The sequence below is a fragment of the Podarcis raffonei genome, chromosome 12 (genome assembly GCF_027172205.1).
Source record: "Podarcis raffonei isolate rPodRaf1 chromosome 12, rPodRaf1.pri, whole genome shotgun sequence".
Taxonomy (NCBI): Eukaryota; Metazoa; Chordata; class Lepidosauria; order Squamata; family Lacertidae; genus Podarcis; species Podarcis raffonei.
In genome coordinates this window covers 41,813,676-41,824,061 of record NC_070613.1, presented here as the reverse complement: position 1 = coordinate 41,824,061, position 10,386 = coordinate 41,813,676, and the positions used below count along the sequence as shown (strand labels likewise).

General features: G+C 43.7%; 1 protein-coding gene and 1 long non-coding RNA gene across 6 annotated transcripts in view; one reads left to right on the top strand and one right to left on the bottom strand.

Moving 5' to 3' along the window:
* Positions 1-3,031: 3,031 nt before the first annotated feature.
* Positions 3,032-7,356, bottom strand: LOC128424423 (uncharacterized). Its single transcript, XR_008333014.1, has 2 exons — positions 6,814-7,356; positions 3,032-3,294 (listed from the first exon to the last, which is right to left on the bottom strand). It is a non-coding gene; the product is annotated as an uncharacterized LOC128424423 (long non-coding RNA).
* Positions 7,357-7,854: 498 nt separating this feature from the next.
* TOP2B (DNA topoisomerase II beta) overlaps positions 7,855-10,386 on the top strand; it is a 42,112-nt gene continuing 39,580 nt past the window's right edge. For 2 of the 5 annotated variants that reach the window (XM_053410526.1, XM_053410527.1), the window contains exon 1: positions 7,856-8,156. In XM_053410526.1, coding sequence (XP_053266501.1) covers positions 8,046-8,156 — 111 coding nt within the window. In that variant the 5' untranslated portion in view covers positions 7,856-8,045. Of the gene's footprint in view, positions 8,157-10,386 lie in introns of all 5 variants that reach the window. The other 3 variants (XM_053410524.1, XM_053410525.1, XM_053410528.1) reach the window with 2 other exon arrangements.

Below are 10,386 nucleotides of genomic sequence, written 5' to 3'. Positions count from 1 at the left end.
TTTCTTGTACTGTATAAATTTGGATTTACCCAGTTTTTGTAAAGCTGCTACTTCTGTTACGTTGCTTGTAGTCACTCAAGAAATGCTGTCTTGGGTCAGCTTGATGCATGCAGAACAGACCTTTGACAATCTAGGCCCCCATGTATGTATGTTCCAAAATGCCTATAAAATTAATTGAGTGCAGAAGCACTTCATGTCAATAGATGAAGATGTTCCAAGCAAATCTAGGAATTCACATATGTCTGGTTCTCCACTGAAGTTATTGCAAAAACTTTGGGGAGGGCTCCATGCCTGCCACAGATCACTGGATGCTTATACTGGCTTTAAAAAAAGTGCTATGCCACAATAATAACTGGCTGTTGTTTTAATGCCAATCCAACAGAAATGAATGGGGGTTGCATCAGAGCAGGGTTTGGTGCAAGGTGCACTAAGATTGCTGAACTCACTATTTTACTATTAGCTAGCTTCCTTAAGTTGCTGCAGAAAGCTTTGTTCTTGCACACTTGCTGCTGTAGATGAAATGGCCCTGGTCCAAGTCTCATTGGACTTGTGACTCATTTATCCATTGATTTCAAAGAGACTTAAGCATAGCTAAATTCAGACTCTGCTTTTTAAGATGCTATCTAGGCAGAGACATCACCTTGCCAACAAAGGTCCGTATAGTTAAAGCTATGGTTTTCCCAGTAGTGATGTATAGAAGTGAGAGCTGGACCATAAAGAAGGCTGGTCGCCAAAGAATTGGTGCTTTTGAATTACGGTGCTGGAGGAGACTCTTGAGAGTCCCATGGACTGCAAGAAGATCAAGCCTATCCATTCTGAAGGAAATCAACCCTGAGTGCTCACTGGAAGGACAGATCCTGAAGCTGAGGCTCCAATACTTTGGCCACCTCATGAGAAGACTCCCTGGAAAAGACCCTGATGTTGGGAAAGATGGAGGGCACAAGGAGAAGGGGACGACAGAGGACGAGATGGTTGGACAGTGTTCTCGAAGCTACTAACATGAGTTTGACCAAACTGCGTGAGGCAGTGGAAGACAGGAGTGCCTGGCATGCTCTGGTCCATGAGGTCACGAAGAGTCGGACATGACTAAACAACTAAACAACAACAACAACAAAAATCAGAGTCATGGGTTCGAGTCCCACATTGGAGGGATTCCTGCATTGCAGGGAGTTGGACTAGTTGATGCTTGTGATTCCTTTCAGCTCTACTACGATTCTATAAAACCAGGGTGAAACTAAAGTCCATTATAGTCATGTATATAAGGATGTAGCCAACTAAGTTCTACTCCGAGTAGACCCATTGAAATTAACAGATCTAAGCCATGTCCATTTGTTTTGATGGGTCTACTCTGAGTATTACTAACGTTGGATACAACCCAGTGTCTTGGCATTCAAAAGGATGGATAGAAAGTTAAAAATGATCCTCCATATTGCATAAGTGATCATAAGGGTCTAAACATGTTTTGCTTATTATATTGACTTTCTAAAGGCTCACTGAAGCTCTGCAAATGCAATCATGCTTAAATCACTAAAAACCTCTTAATAAAAATATTAGAAATAGATCCACTATTCAAATTTCAAACCCTACATTTTACTATGGTCATTATGCTGCAATCCTATACACATACCAGAGTGTAAGCTATTTTGAACTCAGTTTGGCATACACAACTGGACTTACGTTCTCCATTTAACGGAAGATTTTTATGTGAGCAGAAGTCTACATACAGGCAACATAGCTTAGTAAAGAGGTCAAGTTAAACAAAATATAAAGAGATGAGCACTGGGGGAAATGTGCACTTTTTGAAGGAAAATAATTCTTTGTATTTTGAATGTTATTTGGGCCTTTACAGTTCATAAATTCAAAACGGTACAGTCCAAACATCCTGTATATTAGGAAACCTAGAAGGGATCCACAATCCGATAACAATTCAATTGCAGGTATTCTCGCCATGGGTTTGAACCTACTGTGCACTGAACGGAAAAGATCATTCCATAAGAAGTTGTCATATAGTGAAGAATAACAACCCTCTGGCTTTGGTACCTTGCAGACTAACACATTTATTGTGGCATGAGTTTGTGCAGGTTATAGATTATCAGATGAATAAAATGACCAGTAAACTTGGTTAGAGTTGGGTTCAGTGAAGGAGCAGGATTGTAAAAAAAAAGAATACCGGTAATATGCTAAAGTTTCTGAGAGGATTGCCATGTTAGTCTGTTGCAGCCAAAATAAGAGAGTTTTGTCCTCAAACCCACTCCTAAAATCAAGGTGAATAGTACCAGCTGGGCCAAAGCATTTCAAAATCGCACCTAATACTGTATGAGATAAAATCAATGCTTTAATGCTATATATGGGGTGTAGTTTCTTTTCGAAAATGTCAGCCATGCAAATCAAGTGAACTCGTTATTCAGCAACTTAGTAGTCTAAACTACTTTGAACAATATTTGTCAAAGTATGTTAATTCTTGGAGACTGGAATGTTCAGCCACTGAGGGATAGCCAAAATGGTGCCCTCAAAATGTTGTTGGACTCCTACTCCATCAGCTTCAGCCAGCATGGCCACTGGTAGAGGATGATGGGAATTGTAGTCCATCAACTAGCCACCTCCATTGTAAAACACTTCCTTAGCTTATCTGTAGGAAGGTCCCCAGCCTCCATTGATGATATCGGTTTCCATAGACTAGGAAACTACCTAGACTCATAAAAACTTAGGCTAAAACCAGCAGCTCGTTCTGCAGCACATTTAATGTCCTATATTCCATTTATATGAGATGTGGCTTTTCTTTTCCATCAGATGGGAAGCAGAGCTATTCCATCCACTCTGCTGAGAAATTAGCTCATTTTTTGCTGCTTTTCTCCCTGAACTGTTGAGACCCAGCTGATCACTTTAAGAACTTTGCAACATTCAGAGCTGGTTTGCTTTTGCCTTGTGTGTCTTGTGTTGTGGATTTTAAGCCTGCTCTGGGAGCCTCTTTGGCTGAAGTATAGCATAAAAATACTTTCAGTAAATAAATGAATGGTGTTGTGCACAAAAGTTAGGGTACACTAAATAAAGGTTTATTATATGAATTGAGCACAGCAGGAACGTATGTCTGAAAGCTGTAATACTGGTTTGACAATGGTGGAACATAATTGTGTGTCTTGGGAAACACAATATTGCCACAGCCTGAATTGAGAGTCTCGTGAATGCATAAGCAAGTTTCATCACATTCTTCCCATGACCTGACATGCATGGCTGTCTAGTTCTGTAGGGTGATAGACCATTATTTCTGCATTTTCTGCAGGCTTTGATGATGATCTGGAAAATAAGATAAAACCATACAAGAAATGCATAGCAAGTTAAAAGTTAAAAACAAAGGTCAGTAACCCATTTTGGGGGAGTGCAGTCTTAATTGCCTGTATAGGCCTGGCTGAATAGAAAAGTTTTCAGCAGGCATGTAAAAGTTGGCACAGAAGGCACTTGCTAAATCTCCATTTGTTGAGTATTCTACAGGACTGGGCTGATGACATCAAAGGCTTGGTTTCTTCTTGTCAAAGGAGGCTTGTCAGCTCTAAACAGCCAGTGATGCTCCTGTAGATAAGCTCAGTGATCAAGCTGGGATATAAGTGTTCTGGTAATCCCTGAGGTACCCTACATCTAACTTGCTTTACAAATGAATACAAGAACTTTGAACCTGGCTTGGGCAAGGTAGGGCAGGCAGTACTGTTTTACCAATGGTATCACATTTTCTCAACCAGACCTTCTGAACCAGAGGCAATGGATGCCAAGTTACTGCTTCATAGAAGAGCAGGATATAAAATGTTTCTATATATGTTTATGTTTCCAACACATAAACATTTGTAGTGCCTTATTCAGATCCTTATTTGTAGTAATTTCAGAGTACGGGGATTTTGAAAGGTTATATATGTGTATATCAGGGAATTTTAATAAATACTGGCTGGTTGCCAATCTTTCTTGGGAGAAATGTGCTTGAATTAGTTATGTCTGCATATGTCTGGGTGCTCTTGGATAAAGTTGATCTGATTTCAGTCTGTATTCAGGTGTGACTTTGGCACTTCACAAATAATCTGCAATGGATGAAAGATGCCAGGAGAACAAATCCCTTTTCTCCCAGGCCTTTGTCTAATTAAACAATCTATGGCCTTTTAAACTGGTGGCAGACAATATTGTTTTGTTTGTTATTATGTTCTGTATTTTTGTGTTTTTATACTGTAAACCGCCCTGTGATCTTTGGATGAAGGGAAGTGTATGTATTTAATAAGTAAAATAAATACATAAAACAGAGGAGTGTGGTCTTGTGGCTTCTCATAGACCTCTCATTAGCTTGTTTCGATTCTTCTAAAAATGTAATCCTTGTGGATGATCTTTCTAGGATGGAGATAGGAGGTACTGTTTTGCAGTGGTTCTGCTTCTTCCTGGTGTGCACATTCCAGAAGACTGAGGGAATTGTGGTTTGGTGCTATGGCACTTGTGCTTTGAAACCTCAAGTTTTAATCTTACATAAACATTTACATGAAATGTCTGGATGAAATTGTCTGGAGAATGGGAATGAGATGTGAACAATATGTTAATGACTCCCAACCATATTTTCTTTATACCTGAATCACGCATAACAGCTTGGAATCAGTAATGGCTAGATGAGAAATAATAAACTGAAGCTTAATCTACATAACATGGAGCTGCTGTTAGCTGGTTCTAGGAAGGTCTTTGATTTGCTTGGGATGTATTTGTGCACAAAAGGCCTTTCTGTAACAGATGCAGCTCCTCCTAGACAAAACATAGTTGTGCCACAGTTATCCATGTTCTTGTAACATCCTGACTTAGTTTAAGATTCAGCAGACTGCCCTTGAGAAAAATGGCACAAACCCAGGAAAGTACCACTGAAAGGGCAGGGGGGAGAAAAGGATAAACTGAAGGTGTTTGATGAAATATTTATCTCAGATTCGTATGGGATAGCTCAGTTAGTAGAGCATGAGATTCTTAATCTCAGGGTCATAGATAAATGATGTAAGCAGGGAGCTGCAACCCAAGATAGGAAAAGAGGTAGTATGGGAACACCTAGCTACTTTAAATTTCCAGAGCCTGATGAGCTGCATCCAAGGGTACTAAAGGAGCTTCTGGGTGTAATTTCAGAGCCTTTGAGAATTGTTGGAGAGAGAACAAGTGAGGTCCCTACAGACTGGAGACGGACAAATGGCCCCATCTTCAAAAAGGGGGGAAAGGAAGACCCAGGTAACTATCAACTGTTGAGCTTGACATTGATACCATTAATCCTAGAACACATAATTCAACAGTTGGTCTGTGAGCATTTAGAAAAGGATGCTGTAATTACTAAGATCCACCATGGTTCTCAAAACCAAGTCATGCCAGACCAATCTGATTTCTTTTTTTGATGGAATTACAAACTTGGTGGATCAGGGAAATGCTGTGGACATAGTGTATCTTCATTTCAGTAAGGCTTTTGACAAAGTCCTCCATTTATTCCTGTGAGGAAGCTGATAAAATGTGGGTTGAACAAGGTAACTGTTAGGTGGATTCATAGCTGGTTGACTGACCGAACCCAAAGAGTAACTCATTAATGGTTCCTCATCATCTTAGAAAAAAAGCGAGAAGTGGGGTACCGTAGGTTTTGTCCTGGGCCCATTGTTATTCAACATCTTTATAAATGACTTGGATGAAGAAATTGACAGGATGCTCATCAAATTTGCTGGGAGGGGTAGCTAATGCTGCAGAAGACAGAATCAGAATTCAAAAAGACCTTAACAAATTGGAGAACTGGGCACAAGCAAACAAAATGAATTTCAATATGGACAAATTTAAGGTTCTGCACTTTTTCAGGAAGAACCAGCTGCACAAATATAGGATGGGGGACACCTGGATTACTAGCAGTACATGTGAAAAGGATCTAGGGGTCTTGGTGGACCACAAGCTTAGCATGTGTCAACCGTGTGATGTAGCACCAAAGAAAGCTAATGCTATTCTGGGCTGCATCAAGAGAAGTATAGTGTCCAAGGGACCACTCTATTCTGCCTTGGTCAGACCACTCCTGGAATACTGTGTCCAATTCTGGGCACCACAATTTAAGAAGGATGTTGACAAGCTAGAACGTGTGCAGTTACCAAGATGATCAAGGGTCTGGAAACTAAGCCTTACAAGCAGCGCTTGAAGGAGCTGGGCATGTTTAGCCTGGAAAAGAGGAGACTGAGAGGAGATATGATAACCATCTTCAAATATCTTTAGGGCTGCCGCATGGAAAAGGTAGCATGCTTGTTTTCTCCTGCTCTGGAGGGAGGATTAGGAGATTCAAACCAATGGCTTCAAGAAAGGAGATTCCAGCTAAACGTTCGGAAAAAATCTGACAGTAAAAGCTGTTCAGCAGTGGAACAAACTCCCACAAGAGGTGGCGGAGTCTCCTTCCTTGGAGGTTTTTAAGCAGAGGTCATCTGTCATAGATGCTTTAGCTGAGATTCCTGCATTGCGGGGGGGGGGGGGGTAGACTAGATGTCCCTCGTGGTCCCTTTCCAATTCTACAATTCCATGATTTATTGTGTTTGGGAACGGTCCTTCGTCACGGGCATGTTTTGAAGAGCTGTTCCCAAGTGCACAAACCCATGTAGGAACAGGAATCGCTATACACGTGTTTCCCTATGCGTGTTTACGCGGGTCCCATTGGGTCCAGTAGTACTTAAATCGCTTAGCTTAGTTCAGTTGGTCTAGGCGGGCGGTTAGGCTTTGTCCCTGACCTGGACCGGGACCCCCGGAGCTGAAGGGAGCAGCTACCAGGCACCAGTGGCTCTCCCGTACTTTTTTTTTTACCTCAGCTCCATAGCCTCGCGGCTCGCCTCACCACAATTGGGGAAGTACAAGCGATTGCAGGCGTCTTCTTGCCGCACGCGGTGACGTAGGCACGCCCGTTTGACGGGAGCTTTTTCTTTTTAAACGATTGGCCGAAAATGAGACTTGCGCGGCACTAATTGGTTGACAGGGAAGGGAAGGGCGGAACCGGGAGCGCTCGGTGGCTGCGGTGGTTTATGCTGGACGGCGGTGGGGCGGGGGGAGGGGCAGCGCAGTTATTGTCTGAGGCTTTGGGGCCTCGGCGCTTGCAGGGAGCCTCTGGCGGTTAGGCCGGGCGGCCTTTTAATTCCGCCCCGAGCCCTCCTCCGCGGGTCCTTCCTTCCCAATTCGAAGCCGAACGGGTTCCTCAGCTGCCCGTGTGGACGAGGTCCTCAAGCCGGGTCTCGTCTACGCTGCCGCCGCCCAACATTTCCGCCGAGAACAGCGCCGGAAAAGCTCTTTTTTAAAAAGACATATTCTGGTCCCTCACGGGCCGGGTGTGTGTGTGTGTGTGAGGTGTTTTGTTTTTTTTTGGTCACCCTTCTACACACACACTCCGTGCTTCAGACGGCCGGCCGTTATTTATCTATCTATTTTAGGCTGAGGGGAAAAGCTCAAACGTGAAATAAAGCGTCCGTGGCCCTCAGCTCAAGCTATAGAGACAGGAAAGGGCGGGGGGGGGGTTGGTACTACGCGCGTGGCCGTGGGCGCGCGCTTGCGCGCTGGACGTTTGAAGGGAGGAGGGACAAGGGAGGAGAGCCTGCGGTGTGAGTGTTCGCGCGGGCGCGCGGCCCACAAAGCGAAAGAGTGTGTGTGTGTGAGAGAGAGAGGGGGAGAAAAAAAGGGGGGGGAATTGTTCGTTGTGTGGATGCGCGCGCGCGCATTAGCGTGAGGGCAACCTTGGGGGCCTGTCGGACTGCGCGTGCGTGCGTGTGTGTGAGGGCGCGCGGGCGCGCGCGCTGGGTGGGAAAAGGACCTTTCTCTGTGTGGGAAGGAACACCCCCCCACCCCCCATACACACACGCCGCCCGCCCCCCCTCCCAAATCTGCGGTGCATGAGAGAAGCGTGTGTGTGCGTGCGCGCGCCTGCAGCCTTGTGCCGGCCGCGGGTGGCTTCCCTCTCCCCTCCCCCCACTTTTCTTTTGGGGGAAAAAAGAGGCTTTTGTAGATATATATATATTTATAATTATTTATACTGAGGTGAGAGCCAAAAAATGGCAAAATCAGGAGGAGGTGGTGGAGGAGGAGGAGGTGGAGGCGGCGGCGGCGGCGGAGGAGGTGGAGGAGGCGGCGGCGGCGGCGGCAGCGGGGGTTTAACCTGGGTGGTAAGTTGCCTTGGCATTTTCTTTCGATTTCTCTTCCCTTCTCGGTGGTGTTGCTTTCTTTTAACAGGCTTGGCTTGAAATGGGAGGCGGAAGGCCTCGAGGAAAATAATGGAGGAGCGGCGAAGATGCTTGCAGGGATGGAGAATGGGGATGCAGAGAGAAAGGGAGAAGGGGGAGGACTAGGCTGCTTCCAGGGTGGAAAGTACAGGGTTGGGTGTTTGCTGATTCTGGCGAGGGAATGGGAGCCCTTGGCTATGCTGCTATGGGACCTTCACTTGCTGGCTTTTTTGGGGAGGGCGGGTGTGTGGCCTGCCAGGGGTTCGCAGAGTTAAAGGGGGGTATGTGGCACCCACTTGTGTTACTGACTCTTACTCTGTGTGCTTCTTGAGTGCAAGCTATAGATCACATGGCTATTTTGTTTCTGTTGATCAATTGATAAGAGAGGGGTCTCCCCACCCCGCAATTCCTGCAGAGTGGAAAGGTTGAAACCATTTTTAAGGCCTCTTAGATTTGTTTCGCGTCTAGCCAAAGCATTGAACTAGCAGGCTGAAAGTGAGCCATCTCTTCAGTTGGGCCACTGCAGAATTCACACCTGAACTAGTAATAAGGATTTGGGATTTATCAGTTTTCTGAAAACTGGGGTCCTTATGTGGAAGTACCTTTAGCTCCATCCCTACACAAAATAGGTAAATTATGAGAGGATAAGCTTTTGGATCTTGATAATAAAATACAGTGAGTATTCTGGTGGGGAAAATTTAGTGGGAAAGGGAGAGTTAAGTGGTCATGAAGCCATACGATGGGTTTTAAGATTAGAGGTTGTGATATGCTGTTTCTGGCCCAGTTGAAAGAAATCCCATTTGGAAAGACCCCAGGAGGGAGGCGATAACTGAATGGATACAGTTCCCCAATCAGTCATTTACTTCTATTTCTCTTGTTCAGCAGAGAGTTCAAACCAGGGTCACTTCCTTAATGTAACTGGCAAGAAAAGGCAACACAGCACAATGGTGTAAAGGAGCAGTTTTCTTCAAGACGTGCTTGCTGCTACTCTAGAGCTTCATGTAGTAATACAATGTTACTACCCTAACTTCATTAGGACTCTTGCTCTGAAAACAAAAACATTTCCATTCCACTTTTAAGTCAAGTGTCCTGCAAAGGAAAGACAATGTTGCTATTCTTTATAAATTGAAAAGTGGCAAATTCTATGTGTGTCCCAGAATGCCTATTTTTAGGTACATAGTGGCAGCCACGCTTTAAAAATAAGGCACCAGGCAACTCGTGGAATATTGCAATCCTTGCTGACAAGTAGGCTATGTTTCTATAACCAGGAGGGCAAACTATTCCTTGTTCTTCTGTTGTACTTGCTGGAGGAACAGTTGACATGTGCAAAGAGCAGAACTGATATTAATGTAAATGTCCCAGTTTGCTTTGTCAAGCAGTAGACCGGACCGTATGAGTGGATTTGTGAGCAGGGATGGTCTTCACCTTGCTGCTTCATATAGCAGTGGTACCCACCTTCTGATGAGCAGATTGACTTGATGATAGATATGCCTACTTGCCATTTGAAACAGTTAGTCGATCTCAGATGCACTTGCAGGTGCATGTATCCAGCCAGTGGAAAGTTTTGAGGGAATGTCATTCTTAAGTGCTTTCTAGTCTTGCTTCTTTACTAAATTAACTTTGAAAGTGGAGCTTTAATAAGGGTCACTATTTGGGATGATGTATTAACTCCACTAACTTTTAAAAAAATATGTCCAGAAATGCAAATTGAGCAAAACATTTAGTATGGACACAATGGCATTAGTGTTCCAGCTAAAGTCCCAACTATCTTTGAACTTGCACTTTGAATTTAGTAGTTGAGGGCTGGGATTATTTCATTTGTGATGCATGAGTACTAAATCATTTTCCTAAAAAGTATTGCTATTTGTGTGTATTGTGTGTATAGTTGTAATTGTCTGCTACTTCCATAGTCCTTGTTATTTTGGCTTTCAAAGTGATCTTTCATTGCTTTACAATATTTGTATTAAAATTGTGATTCTGCGTAGATAAAAATTGGCAAGGTCTCAAACACTAGACATAGTGAGCTCTCTGCTAAAGGAAGAATTCATGTTCAAAGGTGTCTTTGACAGATTATTACTATTTATTGTGACTACATTTCAGAGTTAAACTAGTACATGTGTCCTTGCCAGATATGCCTTTTGGAATTTCTTATGGATAACACCATTAAACAGTG